This window comes from Chiloscyllium plagiosum, chromosome 5 (genome assembly GCF_004010195.1).
Source record: "Chiloscyllium plagiosum isolate BGI_BamShark_2017 chromosome 5, ASM401019v2, whole genome shotgun sequence".
In the NCBI taxonomy this organism is placed as follows: domain Eukaryota; kingdom Metazoa; phylum Chordata; class Chondrichthyes; order Orectolobiformes; family Hemiscylliidae; genus Chiloscyllium; species Chiloscyllium plagiosum.
The window spans coordinates 86,832,421-86,851,147 of record NC_057714.1 but is presented as its reverse complement, the minus strand read 5'-3'; the positions used below and the strand labels follow the sequence as shown (position 1 = coordinate 86,851,147).

Here is an 18,727-nt window from a genome sequence, read left to right as displayed (position 1 = left end):
ACATGATATATATGTTTTTTTTCTTGTGTACAATAAGTAGTTTTTCCTTTTTCTTTATTCATTCACTGGATGAGGATGTCACTAGGTAGCATTTATTGCCCACCCCTAATAGTCCACAGGGCAGTTCAGAGTCAACCATATTGTTGTGGGTCTGAAGTCACATGTAGGCCAGAATAGGTAAGGATGGCAGTTTCATTCCTGAAAGGACACTAATGAACCAGATTGGTTTTTCCAACAATCAACAATAGATTCATGGTCATCAATTGGACCCTTAATGCCAGCTTTGTTTTTATTGAGTTATCTGGGTCTCTGGATTAACAGTCCAGCAAAAATACCATTAGGCTATCTCCTCCCTCTCCATTGCATACACTCCTCATTATCTGGATACCCATGGATCTGCATTCTCCAGAGGTCAGTATCAGACCCAATTGTTTTTCTCCCCCATTGACTCCACGGGTCTGATCATGCAGTTCTTCATAATACGTCAGAGAGTTAAATTGTAGCAATTTGTTTCTTCTCGTTATCCACAAGAAAGTCATATCCCTATTCTCTACCGATGATGTGGATACTTTTTTCAAATTCAATGATGGGACATGGGTGCTGCTGACTAACCTCATTTATTGCCCGTTCTTAGGAGGATTTGGCATATAGAATATATTAAATAATCTTTGATAGGCTGTGGATGTTAATTGCCAAAGCCAACAAACCTCCTTGCACTTTATTTCACTGTCTAATTGCCATTGTAACAATCAACCATATTGCTGCAGGGCCAAAGGCACAGATGGGTCAGACCAAGTACAGATAGCACATTTTCTTCCCTTACATTAGCAAACCAAAGGGCTTTTCTGACAATCTAATTGCCTAGCTTACGTATGTAGACAATAGCTTTATAAATCAGACTTATTCATTGAAGTTTCACCGTATACCATGACGGAATTTGAACCCATGTCCCAAGAACATTAAATTATTACCCCCAGAAGCCTAATGATGTTAGCACCAGGCCACCATCTTCCCTGAAGAATGAGGTTGCCATTGTTCTTAGTCATGAAAGCCCATTATATTGAGTAAAAACAAGGACTGCAGATGCTGGAAACCAGAGTTTAGATCAGAGTGGTGCTGGAAAAGCACAGCAGATCAGGCAGCATCTGAGGAGCAGGAAAATGGACATTTCGGACAAAAGCCCTTAATCAGGAAGCTTTACTATAGAAGGTAACCTAATCTCATGGTTGCTAAGTATCATTCTAACACCAGATGGCAGTATCTCTCTGAATGACAGTCAGGTAGGTAAAAATAATGACTGCAGATGCTGGAAACCAGATATCTGGATTGGTGGTGCTGGAAGAGCACAGCAGTTCAGGCAGCATCCGAGGAGCAGTAAAATCGACGTTTCGGGCAAAAGTCCTTCATCCGGAATAAAGACAGAGAGCCTGAAGCGTGGAGAGATAAGGAGGAAACTGTTGAAGTCCACATTGATGCCCTGGGGTTGAAGTATTCCGAGGCAGAAAATGAGGCATTCTTCCTCCAGGTGTCTGGTGGTGAGGGAGCGGCAGTGAAGGAGGCCCAGGACCTCCCTGTCCTCAGCAGAGTTGAAATGTTGGGCCACAGGGCGGTGTGGGTGTCCCGGAGATGCTCCCTAAAGCGCTCTGCTAGGAGGCATCAAGTCTCACCAGTGTAGAGGAGACCGCAGCGGGAGCAACGGATACAATAAATGATACTAGTGGATGTCCAGGTAAAACGTTGATGGATGTGGAAGGCTCCTTTAGGGCCTTGGATGGAGGTGAGGGAGGAGGTGTGGGCGCAGGTTTTGCAGTTCATGCGGTGGCAGGGGAAGGTGCCAGGATGGGAGGATGGGTTGTAGGGGGACATGGACCTGACCAGGTAGTCACGGAGGGAACGATCTTTGCAGAAGGCGGAAAGGGGTACCCATGGCTACCCCTTTGGCCAACAAAGAGACAGGCATAGCTGGAGCCTGTGCCCATGACAGTCAGCCCATTGTCAGTACTCTAACCGATTTCTTATTCCCGAGGACATTTGACATAAAGTATTTCTGTGAAAACACATCATGTCCTTTTCATGTGTAAGTGTCTTATAAACAATGCCAAAAGGTAAAGACAAAAGATCCAGGCACCCTTACCTACACAACTGCACATCACAATACATACAAAGTACATAATCCCACCGATAAACCATGTGATCTCCTGACAGGCAAAAATCCAGCAGTGAACTTTATGTTCCCCCGCTAGTGGGCTGGGGGAAGGAGGGGTGGAAAATTCCCCAATGGTCTTCTTACCACTCAATTGTGCATCCTGACAGCGAACAACTTTACAGTGGGATGGGTTAGGTCTAGGCTGGCCTACCCTTGCCCCTTAGTTGGGAATTGATGACCTCTTCAGGGCTATTTGAGGCTGGTGGGAGGAATTCAGGAGCAAGGGAAAGTGTCCAGAACAGCAGGAAGGGATCAGGTGCCTCTTTTTCACATGGAGCACTCCACTGCAAGTTTAGCTAAGTAAATAGTTGCTACTATCTCCATTAACTATAATAACTAATTATGAGTTATGCAACTTTGGAGTGACATAATTAACCTTCAGCAAACAGTAGGCATGGGACAAAGACCAATAAATTGTGAACAAATATTATGCTATTGTCTCCACGAAGGGCATAAAATCAAAGAACAAAAATCCAAATGACTCATTTCACAATGTTTCCGTTCAGTAAAGGATGGCAGGTGATAAACAATGGGACTAAAGCAAATATTGTGATGCTGTAAATCTGAAATAAAAACAGAAAATGCTGGAGAAATGGAGCAGAGAGAAACAGAATTAACATTTTGAGTCCACTATGACTTCTTCAGAACAGAACGTTCTGAATAAGTTGCACTCAACACGAAACGTTAACTGCTTTTCTCTCACTAGATGCTGTTAAACAATGGGAATGTAGATAAGAAAGGTTCCATTGCAGCAAGTGTCATTGAATAAACATACAAGCAGAAAGCATAAACAATTTCTAAGCTTGTAGGAGTGAGAGGTCTATTATTTCTTATATTTTGTCAGTACCTAGTTATTCAACATATTCTGGGAATACTTTCATGGTTACTAATTATTAGGTGCAGAATTCCTGATGAAACCCAATCTATTCCAGGAGAGAAAATACAATATAGAAACATTTAGATCATACTTATTATTAGTAACCTAAAATACTGGATGTCACAAGCACAGAAAATGATTATAAATGATATATAATTATAAATTTCTTTTTACAAGGTTTCTTCTGATTTTGCAGAGGCAAAGGAAACCTTACTAAATTTTGTAGATCAAGTGAAATTTAGATATATATTTTAAATGCACATCAAAAAGACATTGGTAGTCAGAAGGAATAAATTAGGAGAAACCAGAATGAAATCTGAAGTCGATGGCGACAAATTAACAAGTAACTAAATTTATTTAGAACATTAGCGAGGCATTATTGAGGCATTTAACAAAGCTATCATCCCTCTGGCAACACATGCTGCCTAGTGTGAAACTTACCTTATAATCAATTGCAATTCAAATGCATTAAAAATGCAGTGAGTTGCTCTCATTGTCAATACATGCCTCAATGGACTTCCTGTACCCATTATGCCCCAAACCTCACTATAGCCCATGATCGTTTAGATCAGATGATAACAGAAGGTGGCAGATATGAGGAAGAAGCTATAGGGATAGAGAGATAGCCAGGAGTAATTTTGTGAAGATAAAGATGTGTTAATATGAAAACTCAAGCTTGTAGTAATGGAAAATCTCTAAGATACTACATTTATCCAATTTCATATATGCCTTGAGCCTTTTCAAATGCGATAGCTAGAATGTATGAAAATTCCATATGCAGACTATAAGACAGAAGCACTTGAAAATATAACAGAAAAAATAACTCTTAAAAAGTGATATCCAAAAAGGAGAGTCAGTATTTCACCATTTGATCAGAGAGGTGAAGTTACAGAGATCTTCTCCAGAGTGCAAAGTAGAGGTCAGCTGAGGGGTCAACCTAGGTGTATAGTTTGATGATGGATGTCAGAGTAGTTGCAGAAGAATTGCAGTGGCTATGAGAGGATAGTACAGGATAGATGAGTGTGACATAACATGACAGCAGATCATCTGGTAGAAGCAGCTACAAACAGCCAGAAGCAAACCAGAATTAGTGTCTCAATTAAAATTGGAGTATAGCCTTTCCTTTTTAATAAATGTATTTCATGCTGAATGCATTTTGTCTAATGGTGAAAGTGACAGCTCTAATCATGTTTCAGTTCTCTTCACTCAAGATTACAAATTACTCTCCTAAATTATAACAACTTCATGGCAAATGTACTTCAATGGTTGTAAAGCATTTTATGACATCATAAGTTGTTTGCTTTCTTTAGTAATTAAATGTATTGATTTGAGCAGAATTATCTGGTCAGTGATCATGGCTTTTGCTTTCCTTCAAAGATACTTTGTCAATCCACATGGAAGTCCAATGTTCAATACTTGATTCAATTTTCATCTGGACGTCTTCGCAAAATCAGCAAATGATTCCACTCTAGAACTACTTCCTTAAACTGTGTTTGAACTGATCAATTTATACAAAGCTGAGTGAATTAGTTCTACTTCTGCCACAGCTCTTCCTTCTGGATTTTAATGAGGAAAAGTAGTGAAACATTTATAATATCCTGAAGTAATTATAAATCAAGTGGATTACTCATTTCAGTCCAAGTGAAAGGTAATATATGATTTGTAAAATTAAGAGCTACTTTAATTTCACGGATCCAATTGGAAATGAAGATAAAGAAATCGATGTTTAAAAAGATTATAAACATTTAGTAATGTTCCAGTAGTTTATTTAAAATGTAGTTGCAGCTAATATAAATTTACATTCAATTCAGAAGCTTTCAAAAACAGTCTGGACACACCAGTACCTTTCATCTGGATGAATAGAAAGAAGCATGTAGGAATAGTTGCTTAGGTCATCTGCTGATTCCAACTCTTAAAATGTTTGCCTTCAAATTATTAGCTACTTAGCTACAGCATCATCCAGTTTATGTATTATTCTCCATTGCAACAGATTCAGACTTGAAGTTTCAAAACTTAAATCAAATAAACTCTCACTGCTAACTGACTATCATTAAACAATTCTAGCAGCACGTGTAAATTACTGGATTTGTACAGTCTTGATTGTTGCAGTCTTCGTCCTTGTGGTGGTGAAGTAACATTTATACAGACATTAGTTAACTTTATTTATAAAGGGCTGCTCCAGGCAACTGTGCAGATGTGTCTTCTCCTAGTATTTTGACCATTTAAAAAGCCAGAAGTCTGTTTGTTTGTCTTTAGTGAATCCAACAAACTTCTAATCCTCTCACTAGCAGGTTGTCTCTGCTTTTTGCTCCTTCCTCCAGAGGACTGTGTGGAAGGATGAAGCAAGGTTGCTAGTCCCCATGGCTTGGTTTTGGACACTGGTTGTTTTAGCCGTTCCTGCTGTAATAGCCACGCGCTCTCTCTTGCTGCAGTCACAAACTTCTCCAGCTGGGTTTGATTGACATTCTTGCTCACATTCAGCGCCTGTTCAAATGGGTTCTGAATGTAAAGTGGAGAGGCTTCAGGTTTATGTTGCTCTTTCCCCTGGAATGATTACAAGAAGAAAAATAACAATTAATTTATATAAATCCTATCAGTTTATTTCTGTCCCGGGTACTGGAGCAGTGTAGTGCAGATGGGAGAAGAAACAGCTGAATCCTGAACTACCAGAAATCTACAAGTGTAAATAAAGAAATTAGCTATCTTGAATTTGTAAAAGATCCTATACTGATGCAGTTAATGTAAAAAGATTTAGATTCCTTTTAGCCACCCATCATTAACATAGGACTCAGAACAGAAAAAAAACCTGCTTATCCCCGAGAATGAATGAAGCTATTTTGCCATGAGTAAGCAAACTTGAGTTTTTCCAGAGATTAACTGATCTGCAGCTTTGGAATTCGAAGCTCATTTAAATTAGCAATGTAGGCTTTTGGTATGTTCATTAACTCTAAGTGAACTACTAACCCAAGAGATCAGTCCAAATAGTTCAGGAATGATGCAATAGCAACCTGAAAGTTATGTTGACATAGCATTCTTGTATAAACACCCACATATAGTTCCTGTTTTTAAGAATAGCAGGGGTGTATTTATGCTAATATTACAGTCTAAATGAAAACTACACATGACACTTGTTCAAACACCAGTTCATTTAATATATATTTAATTATGATACTGCAGAATAACTCAAAATACTTCTGATCTCCAGATGAAACATTACACAGAGGTTGCATCTGTGTTCCTTGGAATTAAAAAGATGCTAAAGATACCTTATTACTTTTCATGAGACATTACTTATGCAAAGCATTGTATTTACCCAAAAAAGCTATTTCACTTCAAAAATAACTAACTGTCAAATTAGCAATCAATTTATCAAAATTCACTTCATAAAGTCAGAAGTCCGATATTTAAATGAATCAAATGCACCAACTGACCAATACAAAAATATCCTAGACTGTATTAATTACTCTTATTCAGGAATCATGGCAACATAGAAAATCAGAGAAGTGGGCCGTTCCACCATTCAATAAGATTATGGTTGATCATGCAACTCTGTTCTCACTTTTCACCATACCCTTAGCCCCAAGAACTATATCTACCCCCTTCTTGAAAACATCAATGCTTTGACGTCCACGGCTTTCTGTAGCAGAGAATTCTCCAGGCTCACTGGTCTCTGGATGATGACATTTCTCCTCATATTAGTCTAAAATAGCCTCCCCCCAGTATCCTGAGACTGTGCCCAGTTAGAAAATATCCTTCCTATGTTTACCTTGTCTAATTCAATTAGAATTTGATAGGTTTCTATGACATTCCCTACATTTTTTAAAAAACATTCCTGTGGATTTATTCCCAAGTGATTCAATCTTTATACATACTGCACACTCTACAGTCAGAACACCCTTTCTCAGACAAAGGAGACCAAAACTGCATGCAATATTTCCAAATACGATCTCACCAAGGCCCTGTACAATAGCAGCAAAATATCTGCACTCTTGTACTCAAATCCTCTCACTATGAAGGCCTACATTTGGCTTCTTTGTTGCCTGCTGTACCTGAATGTTTACTTTCAGGGACTGTTGTACAAGAACACTAGGCCTCACTGCACTTTCCTTTTTCCCAACCCATCACCATTCATATAATAAATCAGATAAAAATCAAATGGTTGGGATACATTTTAACACTGTGATATGCATTTTTGCATATTTAATGCTATATTTGCTGAATTTATTTGCAATTTCATTGCAAAATGAATATAAAATATTTAGACATCTATGAGCACATGATCGCCCGATTCATCTGCTCGATGGTAAAATTGGCTCTTCAATAGATATTTCACAGAATTAGACCCCAAGTTAACAGATGGGATGTTCTAGCATCTATCGAACTGGTATTCTACAAGCTATATAACAGCTCCTTTATCCCACCAATGTTGAATCCTGCAGGCGGAGTTACATTACAAAACAAATGTAACTCGCATTATACCAGTCAACTAAAAGAAGCTTTATTCCAACTTTTCTAAAAATATTTGTTACTGGTGAATTAATATACTGCAACAATGTAAGACTTATGGTATTAAAACAGAGGTGAAGTAGTACTCTCAAGCCATTTAATAATGGCTGTGTATAAGTGAAGTCTACTTATCTACAATCTCTTGGAAAAGAATTTCAGGAGTGTGCATCCATCCCCCCCTCTCCCAGTCGCCTTGGTTTCCTTTCACTCCACCTGAAACTGCTATTCACTTCTCCTCTGTGCCTTTACTTGTGCTCCAGCCTGAGAGTCAGCACGGTTTCCTTTTGTTAATTCTATGACTCACTGAGAAACAGAGTCACAGCGATAGGGCAGAAGTTTCTGGATGGTGGAATTTCCTATTTCATTACCTTAAAAATGTGTTGGGGAACAGACCCATGCCAATCAAAGCAGCCTTACAGCCTTTTGACATTCCACAGAGCATTAATTGACAGGAGATAGAGCTTCATTCCTTTGCTCAGATGAAATGCTGCCTCAGACAGCTGGCAGCTGCGTTGTTCGGGCAATGCTAGCAGCGGCTAGAACTGGGATCACAAGCAATCCCCAGCTTTTAAGTCTGATTTCAGGAATAAACACATGCTGGGGAAGGAAATTAAGCCCTGGGGCCGACATAAGTCTACTCACCAAGTCTATGCTGGCTTTCTGTATGTCTCTAATGTAGTGTGCTGTGATGGTTTCTGCTTTGAGAGCAGCCAATAAATGCTACTGCGCTGCACGTAAGGAAAGGGATAAGATATTCTTTTAAACCGAGTCCTGCCAGCCACCAGGGAAAGGAACCAGGGCAAAAGATTTTCAATCATCCTGCTGAGCCAAAATCTCAAAATCTACTTTTCAATTACAGAATGAACCCTACTGGTAACAAGTACCGTAATGTCTGTAACATTCTTCCATCTGCTCTGCACGAATAACTCAAGACAGTGACACATACACTGACCTCCAACAACGACAACCACCTTCCTTTGTACTAGAGTTGAGAATGTAGTGCTGGAAAAGCACAACAGGTCAGGCAGCATCCGAGGAGCAGGAGAATCAATGTTTTGGGTATAAGCCCTTCATCAGGAATGTTTTGGCAAATAGGGTTAAGGAGAATCCAAAGAGTTTTTACAAACACATTTAGGACAAAAGGGTAACTAGGGAGAGAATAGGGCCCCTCAAAGATCAGCAAGGTGTGGAGAGCTGTAGGAGATGGGAGTCATAATAAATGAGGATCCTGCATCAGTGCAATTCTGGAGCTCACACTCCAGTCCTTAACTGGAGTCCCTTGAGTTGCAAACACTTGCTTTAGATGTGTGTATCAGCAGGATGTCATCATTAACATTCATGTTTTTAATGTTAAAGCACAAATTTGTTTGGTTTATTATATACAAGTGGCTCTTCATTTGTTGCCAATTCTAAAATAGATTATGTCAAATAATATTACCCTAATTGTTTTCAACCATTTCTTGCAGCTACTGGTAAATTATTGAGGACCACCCTTAAATCAAAGCAGCACCTGGATGATATTTTAAAGCTAGGACACACAAAAACATAACTACAAACATCACATGATCTGAATAGTCCAAGAATGTTGACAAAGTTTTGATCAGGTGGGTCAAAGGTTATTATTACAAAGCACTGAATTTAGTTTCTTCACACTCAATACATGATTTGCAAAGCACTTTGATTGGCTATGTATTCTGATATAATTCATTCTTTCTCAATTTTATTCCTAAAACATCAAGCATTTCATTTGTGTATTTAAAGTTTCCAAGTTCAACTTTAAAATTTCATTAATTTGTGCTTAATAATTGTTAAAATGTAACATTTCCAAAAACATTTTGTGTTTAAGAAGAAGTTAAAATGCAAAAGATAAATCATTGGAATAAGTAGCACAATATTAAATGATGTGAGGGCAAAATGCTATTGAAAGGTCTCTAAACAGCTGCAGAAGGAAGCTGGGAAAAACTGACTAACTCTACTCATTTCGAGATCTGCCCTGTAAACTCAATCACACATCAGTTGCAATCTGTGGCTTTGGTCATATCTAGCTGGCTGCCTGAAAATACCATCTTCTCAAAAGCATGAACAATAAATGTTGACCTTGCCAATAAAGCCCACATCCCAAGAATGCATAAAGCAAAGGTTACAAATTTTACTTTTGTAGTTAATTCTTTCAAAAGATAACCGAAGTTCAATTTTTCAATTAGGGCTCTCCTTAAAGGTAGTTCTTTGAACATTTGTAAAGTTTAAGTTCTGACTAACACATTACCTTTGAGTTGACCTAACATTCCTAATTTTACCTTGCTCCCATGATTCATACTGAAACTCCCAATAATAATGCATAAGATGGACTGAGATCTTGTTTTAGATTTCATGATAACAGTCATGTAATGCATGATCAAAACTAGATCACTACTTCACATTAGAAAATAAAAAAAGTCAAAGTTTGCAATATACTAACCTTTCTGATATTGATGGACAGTTGATTGAAAGCAAAATTGCCATAAAATTCAAAGAATTCTTGCAGAAGTTCTTCTGTTGAGAAATCCAAACTTAAAATTATTTAATTTACATACCAGAATTGCAAGTCACTTCATAAAGATATTCCTGTTTAGTTCTTCCGTCACTTCCTTATTTTGCATCATTAACTCTTCAGTCTCACCTTCTATAGGGCCAATGTTTACTTTGTTAAATCTTCTTGAAGTATTTATAGAAACTCTTATGATCTGGCTTGTCTTCTCTTTTCCTGTTAGGTTTTGTCAGTCATTCTTTGCAGGTTTTATATTCTGTCCAATATTCTGACCTAGTGGAAAGTGAGGACTGCAGATGCTGGAGATCAGTCGGGTGTGGGGTGCTGGAAAAGCACAGAGGGTCAGACAGCATCTGAGGATCAGGAGAATTGACGTTTCTAAGCCCTTCATCAGGAAACGATTTTCTGACCTGCCTTCCATTCTTTTAAACAAGAACTAGGAACGGGATTAGGCAATTCACCCCCTTGATCCTGCTCTGCCATTTAAATTTGATCTCATCTTGGCCTCAACTCCATTTTCCTCCCCACTCTCCACAATGCTTCAATCCATTAATAATTAAAAATCTACCTCTTCCTTAAGTTTACTCCATGTCCGAGCATCCACCACACTGGGGTAGTGAATTCCACAAGCCATTTCTCATCTGCTAGCCCCATCCTAAAACTTTGATCTTTCATTCTAGATTGCCTCTTGCGAGGATACATCATCTATATATGTCTACTTTGTCAATTTTCTATATCTCAATTAGATTTCCTCTCATTCTTGTGAACTCCAAAGAGTACAGGCCGAAACTGTTCCATCTCTCTTCAAAAGATAAATCCCTCATCTCGAATTAACTTGGTGAACCTTCTCTGAACTGCCTCCAGTGCAACTATATAGGGGCGGCACAGTGGTTAGCACTGCTGCCTCACAGCAGCAGGGTCCAAGGTTTGATTCCAGCCTTGGGCAACTGTCTGTGTGGAGTTTGCACGGGTTTCCTCCGGGTGATCCGGTTTCCTCCCATAATCCAAAGATGTGCAGGTCAGGTGAATTGGCCATGCTAAATTGTCCATAGTGTTAGGTGCATTAGTCAGAGGTGGGTGGGTTACTCTTTGATGGCCAGTGTGGACTTGCTGGGCCGAAGGGGCCGTTTCCACATTGTTGGGAATCAAATCCAATCTAACCTAAACTAATCTAATCCCTTCTCAAGTAAGGGGACCAAAATTGTATGCAACAATCCTGGTATGGTTTCATATAGCTGTGGTAGCACATGCATACTTTCACATTCCCTAATCCTTTAGCAATAAATACAAAATTCTATTTACCTTTCTTATTACCTGCTGTACCTGCATACTAGTTTTCTGTGATTTATGCATGAGCTTACAAATCCACTTTAAACGTCATCTGCAGAATTTTGGACTACTCATCTAACCTATCTATATCCATTTGTAAATTTCTCAATCCTTCATTGCAATTTATTTTCTCACTTATTTCATGTCTCATCTGCAAATTTGGCTGTAGTAATTTTCATCCCTGCAGAATCAGTCTTAAATGTCCTGCGTTCTTCAAGATTCAGCTCTCAATCTGAGACCCTGCAACTTGTACCAGATTGTATTTATGAATTTCTAATTATGCTGTCAGTTCACCTGCTTAGTTTCAAATGTTATGTGCATTTAGATGTAGCATCTTCAGGTTTATTCTTTTACTTGCTTTCTAAATTCTAGTCCTAACTAGAATTAAACAGGCCATGTTAGTTAACTCTTAGATTTACATTCTCTATCCCTTCCTGTCATCATTTCTAGCATTAATAAACATTCTCTTTGGCTATGACTCTACTCTTGGAGTTAACACATCTCTCCCAATTTTAACTCTGCCCCCACAATTCAATTTAACACCCTCTCTTCTTCCCTATCTATATGGCTAGCAAGAACATTGGCTTCAGCACTGATCAGATAGAGGTGCTTTTTTTTCAATTCTCTCCTGGGATGTGGGTCTCACTGACTGGTCAGTACTTATTGCCTGTCCCTAGTTGCCTTTCAGAAGGTGGTGAACTGCCTTCTTGAAGCACTGCAGTCCATGCACTGTAGGTAGACCCACAATGCGGTCAGGGAAGGAATTCCAGCATTTTGATCCAGCAACAGTGAAGAACAGTGTTATATCTCTAAGTCAGGATGGTGAGTAGTTTAGAGGGGAACTTGCAGGTAGTGGTGTTCCCTTGTATCTGCTGCTCTTGTCCTTCTTGATGGTAGTGGCTGTAGGTTTGGAAGGTGCTGTCTAAGGATATAGGCAAATTTCTGCAGCACAACTTGTAGATCATACATACTGATGCTACTGACCATCGCTGGTGAAGAGAGTGGACACTTGAGGATGTGGTGTCAATTCAGTGGACTGCCTTGCCTGAATGGTGTCAAACTTCTTGATGTTGCTTCTTCCCTAGCCTCCGACTTATTCATGAAGCCACTGTATTTATGTGGCGAGTCCATTTGAGTTTCAGATCAATGGTTGTTAACAGTATGGGACTCAGTTATGGTAATGTCAATGCATGTTATGGGGTGATGGTTAGTTTATTTTTATTGGACATGGCCATTACCTAGCATTTATGTGACATGAATGTTACTTGCCACTTGTCAGCCCAAACCGGAATATTATCCTCGTCTTGCTGCATTTGGATAGAGACTTCAGTATTGGGTGAATTGTGAATGGGGCTGAACGCTGTTTGATCATTGGCGAACATCTCCATTTCTGACCTCATGATTGGGGGAAGAAGCAACCGAAGACAACATCCTGAGGAACGTCTGCAGAGATGTCCTGGAGTTGAGATGACTGACATCCAAAAATCACAACCATCTTCCTATGTGCCAGGTATGACTCCAGCAAGTGGAAAGTTTACCCCGATTCCCATTGATTCCAGTTTTGCTAAGGTTCCTAGAAACCACACATTGTTGAATGTGGTCTTGTTGTCAAGGGCTGTCACTCTCGCCTCACCTCTGGAATTGAGCTCTTTTGTCCAGGTTTTTGTCCAGCTGTAATATGGTCAGGAACTGTGAGGCGCTGGTGGAACTCAAACTGTATATCAGCGAACAGGCTGTTGCTGAGCAGGTGCTGCTTGATAACACTGTTGTTGACCTTCCGTCACTTTGCTGATTATCAAGAGTAGTCTGGGGCAGTAATTGGCAAGATTAGATTTTTCCTGCTTTTTTGTGAACAGAATATACCGGAGTCATTTTCCACATTTCTGGGCAGTTGCCAGTGTTGTAGTTGTACCAGAGCAGCTTGTGATATGGCAAGTTCCCTGAGCACAAGTCTTGCCAGAATGTTGTAAGGGCCTATAGCCTTTGCAGTATAAGTCTCTGGCCATTTTCTGATATCACGGAGTGAATTAAATTCACTGAAGGCTGGCATCTATGATGCTAGGGACGAGGCCCAAAATGGGTCATCCACTCAACATTTCCGGCCGGAGAGTGTCAAGAAAGCTTCAGCCTTATCTGTTGCACTGATGTGCTAAGAATAAAACTGAAGCATTCGTAACAAATGTGCCCCAATCCAGTGATCATGAATCGGAACCCATTTCTAGCAGACTCAGTCTTTGAGCTCTGCATTCATCTCACTAAGGCTGATTTTCCAGATGCAAAAGTGAGGACTGCAGATGCTGGAAATCAAAGTCTAGATTAGAATGGTGCTGGAAAAGCACAGCAGGTCAGGCAGCATCCAAGGAGCAAGAAAAAAAAATGACGTTTCAGGCAAAAGCCCTTCATCAGGATTGAGGCAGGGAGCCTCTGGGGTGGAGAGATAAATGGGAGGGGGTGGGGCTGGGGAGAAGGTAATCAAGAATACAATAGGTGGATGGAGGTGGGGATGAAGGTGATAGCTGGGAAGGAAGATTGGCAGGTAGGACAGGTTATGAGGATGGTGCTGAGCTGGAAGGTTGGAACTGGGGTAAGGTTGGGGGTGGAGAATGAGGCAACTGGTGAAGTCCACATTGATGCCCTGAGGTTGAAGTGTTCCAAGGTGGTAGATGAGGCATTATTCCACCAGGCATCAGGTGGCGAGGCAGTGGAGGAGACCCAGGACCTGCATGTCCTCGGCAGTGTGGGAGGGGGAGTTGAAATGTTCGGCCCATGGAGTGGTGGGGTTGATTGGTGCGGGTGTCCTGGAGATGTTCCCTGAAGCACTCTGCGGGAAGGTGTCCAGTCTCCCCAATGTAGAGGAGGCCGCATCGGGAGCAATGGATACAATAAATGACAATGGTGGATGTGCAAGTGAAACTTTGATGGATGTGGAAGGCTCCTTTGGGGCCTTGGATGGAGGTGAGTGGGGAGGTATGGGCGCAGGTTTTGCAATTCCTACAGTGGCAGGGGAAGCTGCCAGGAGGGGAGGGTGGGTTGTTGGGGGGCATGGACCTGACCAGGTAGTCATGGATGGAACGGTCTTTGCGGAAAACGGAAAGGGGTGGGGAGGGAAATATATCCCTGATGGTGGGGTCCGTTTGGAGGTGGCGGAAATGTCAGCGGATGATGGTAGGGTGGAAGGTGAGGACCAGAGGGGTTCTGTCCTTGTTACAATTGGAGTTGTGTGGTTTGAGGGCAGAGTGCGGGGCGTGGATGAGATGCGTCAGAGAACATGGCTTAAATAATAGAGCTTATGACTGTGTGACTCTGCTTCTGAATTTCGAACCTAGCTCCTCACAGTCAGTGTAGTACCTCCTTTTTCCTGTCTATGCCATTGGTACCAACATGGATCAAGCGAATTGCGTCCTTGCTCTCACTACAAGTTCCTCCCCAGCCCTGAACAGAGAGAGTCATAGAGCCCTACTGCATAGAAACAGGCCCTATGGCCCACTATGCCGAAGTTGAATGACAAACATCAAACTACACTAGTCCCATTTTGCAGACACAAAACCTGGCAACAGTCAGGCAACAATCTTGATACATGCTCTTTATTCTGCTTTAACTTTAACGCTGTTTCTCGCCACAGAGGCTGCCTAACTTTCTGAATAACTCCACCATTTTGTTTTTATTATAGATATGGTCATTCTTATTCTTCCAATACTAATGATTGTACAGAAAAATAGATTGTATTAAAAAAGAGCAGTTTTCATGGATAATCACTGTTCTAATCCCTTTAACACCACCACCATTGGTGTCAATCCCTTGCATTGTACTGTCCCCTACTTCCATAACATCTCCTCTTGCTCCACTGTCTTGAATGATTTCCTGTACCATGGTCAACTCGCTCATTCACCATGTAGCCCTTGCTCTCATCTAAACAAGTTAAAAGAATCTCAAACTTGTTGGTCAACTGCAAAGATTGAAATTCCTGTTTCTTTACCTGTCTCACTTGCAGTCATACTCTTTCCCTGAAAACTGACCAAACTACAGATGTGATTACCTCCTGATACAAAGAAGCCAGGTAATGCTCTCCCTCCTTAAATGTGTTGCAGTGTCTGTAGTTCAACCTCCAGCCCATAAACTGAGTCAAAGATGCTCGAGTCCAATTGCTGCTTTGGACTAAACAATGCCCAGGAACTCCCATATACTGCAGCTGTCATAGAATCATACAGCATGGAAAGCGACCCTTCGGTCCAATTAGTCCATGCCGATCATGTTCCCAAACTACTGGCCCCACCTGCCTGTGTTTGGTCCACATCCCTCCAAATCCTTCCTATTCATAAACTTATCCAAATGTCTTTTAAATGCTGTAATTGCACAGGAGTCTAAAAATTGTCCCTCACGTCCTTTTTAAATCTTTGTCCTCTCACCTTAAAAATATGTCCCCTGATTTTGAACTGCCCCACTCTAGGAAAAAGACCCTTGCTATTCACCTTGTCTATGCTCTTCATGATTCTATAAACCTCTATACGGTCACCCTGCAACCTCTTATGCTTTAGTTAAAGAAGTCCCAGCCTATCCTTATAACGCAAACTCTCTATTCCCAGCACCATACTGGTAAATCTTTTCTGAACACTCTCCACTTTAATAATACATAACAGGGCAACGAGAACTGCGCACTGTAATCTAGAAGAGGCTTCAGCAATGTCCTGTACAACCTCAATAGGACGTCCCAACTCCTGTCAGTAATTGGCTTTCCTTCAAGAACAGAGAAGAACAAAGAATAATACAATACGGAAACAGGCTCTTCAGTCCTCCAAGCTTGAGCCAACATGTTTTGCCCTTCCATGCTAAAACTGTCTTCATTTACAGGATCCTCTATTCTCTTCCTACTTACATATTCATCCAGGAGTTTCCTGAATGTTATTATTGTGTCTGCTTCCACCACATCCTCCGGCAACACGTTCCAGGTACTCACCACCCTCTGTGTGAAAAACATCCCCTTGCACATCTCTTTTAAAATTCCTTTCCCCTTTGCACCTTGAACCTGTGTGCCCTAGTAATTGACCCCTCCACCCTAGGAAAAAGCTTCATACTTTCCACTCTCTCCATGCTATTCACAATCTTATAAATTTATATCAGGTTACCCCCTCAACCTCCTGCATTCCAGTGAAAACAAACCCAGTCTATAACTAAATTATCCCAAACCAGGCAACATCCTGGTAAACATTTTCTGTACCCTCTCCAAAGCATACACATCCTTCCGTCATATATCAGTTGCCCTTCCATCCTTAATATGCGCTCAGAAATAAGTTATGAAACTTTAGTTGTGTTTTCATATTTCAATTTTTGACAATTATATACTCACCTAATAACCAGCTTCCTCCTCTACAATAAAGTAAGAACCAATTCCTGAGGCTGAAGGAAAGAGTTTACAAAAAACAAAAAGAACATCACTTTTCTTCCTCCCCTTCATTCACTTAACTCTAGCACTCTGCCACAAGTTGCATTCAACTCATATGGTAATTTTAAATCTTCTTGCTTACCTAGTGTTTCTGTATTTTTGGAAGGCTTTATTTTGTTATTAGAAACAAACGTGCAGTCGTGACTCTCAATGATATATTCATCTTCTGCTTCTGGAAAAGAAGAGTCATTATCACAATTAAGTAGAAGGCAGGGAAACATGACTACAATTAGCAACTCCAGCTCAAGTTCCTTATTGGCACAGATACAATGGGCTAAATAACCTTCTGGGCTGTAAATTCTGCAGTTCCTTAAGATCCTTGCATAATAAATAGATTAGAACTGAAAATGTGTTGCTGGAAAAGCACAGCAGGCCAGACAGCATCCAAGGAGCAGGAGAATCGACATTTTGGGCATGAGCCATTCTTCAGGAATGAGGAAAGTGTGCCAAGCAGGCTAAGATAAAAGGTAGGGAGGAGGGACTTGGGAGACGGGTGTTGGGAATGCGATAGGTTGAAGGAGGTTAAGGTGCTGGTGATAAGGTGAGGATGATAGGCCGGAGTGGGGGTGGGGGCGGAGAGGTCAGGAAGAAGATTGCAGGTTAGGAAGGTGGTGCTGAGTTCGAGGGTTGGGACTGAGACAAGGTGGGGGGGGAAATGAAGAAACTGGAGAAATCGGACTTCATCCCTTGTGGTTGGAGGGTTCCTAGGTGGAAGATGAGGCGCTCTTCCTCCAGCCGTCGTGTTGCTATGGTCTGGCGATGGAGGAGTCCAAGGACCTGCATGTCCTTGGAGGAGTGGGAGGGGGAGTTGAAGTGTTGAGCCACGGGCTGGTTGGATTGGTTGGTGCGGGTGTCCCAGAGGTGTTCTCTGAAACGTTCCGCAAGTAAGCGGCCTGTCTCCCCAATATTGAGTCCTTCGTGATGGAGGATGGAGGTGTACAGGGACTGGATGTACCTGGACTCAAAGCCCTCCACTTCTTCCTTTCCCACCGTACCAACCAGTACCCTTCCACTGACACCCTCCTTCGACTGATTGAACTGGTCCTCACTCTGAACATCTCTTTCCAATCCTCCCACTTCCTCCAAACCAAAGGAGTAGCCATGGGCACCCGCATGGGCCCCAGCTATGCCTGCCTCTTCGCAGGATATGTGGAACAGTCCGTCTTCCGCAGCTACATTGGCACCACCCCCCACCTTTTCCTCTGCTACATCGATGACTGTATCGATGCTGCCTCGTGCTCCTACGAGGAGGTTGAACAGTTCATCCACTTTACTGACACCTTCCACCCCGACCTCAAATTTACCTGGACCGTCTCAGACTCCTCCCTCCCCTTCCTAGACCTCTCCATTTCTATCTCGGGCGACTGAATCAACACGGACATTTACTTTCAACCAACCGACTCCCACAGCTACCTAGACTACACCTCCTCCCACCCTGCCCCCTGTAAAAACGGCATCCCATTTTCCCAATTCCTTTGTCTCCCCCGCATCTGCTCCCAGGAGGACCAGTTCCAATATCGAACAACCTAGATGGCCTCTTTCTTCAAAGACCGCAATTTCCCCCAGACGTGGTCGACGATGCTCTCCACCGCATCTCCCCCACTTCCTGGTCCTCTGCCCTTGAGCCCCGCCCCTCCAATTGCCACCAGGACAGAGCCCCACTGGTCCTCACCTACCACCCCACCAACCTCCATATACATCGTATCATCCGACGTCATTTCCAAACAGACTCCACCACCAGTGATATATTTCCTTGCCCTATCAGTGTTCCGAAAAGACCACTCCCTCCGTGACTCCCTCGTCAGGTCCACACCCCCCACCAACCCAACCTCCACTCTGGCA

The 18,727-nt window shown here is 41.6% G+C and overlaps 1 protein-coding gene across 2 annotated transcripts in view; it reads right to left on the bottom strand.

Moving 5' to 3' along the window:
* Window positions 1-4,832: 4,832 nt before the first annotated feature.
* The window catches only part of LOC122550071 (mitochondrial poly(A) polymerase), a 54,168-nt gene continuing 40,273 nt past the window's right edge, over window positions 4,833-18,727 (bottom strand). Inside the window, exons 7-9 of one of the 2 annotated variants that reach the window (XM_043690565.1) lie at window positions 16,968-17,057; window positions 10,048-10,121; window positions 4,833-5,627 (exon numbers count right to left, since the gene is read on the bottom strand). In XM_043690565.1, the coding sequence (XP_043546500.1) occupies window positions 5,247-5,627; window positions 10,048-10,121; window positions 16,968-17,057 (545 nt within the window). In that variant the 3' untranslated portion in view covers window positions 4,833-5,246. Of the gene's footprint in view, window positions 5,628-10,047; window positions 10,122-16,670; window positions 16,840-16,967; window positions 17,058-18,727 lie in introns of those variants that run through there. The other variant, XM_043690566.1, reaches the window with a different exon arrangement.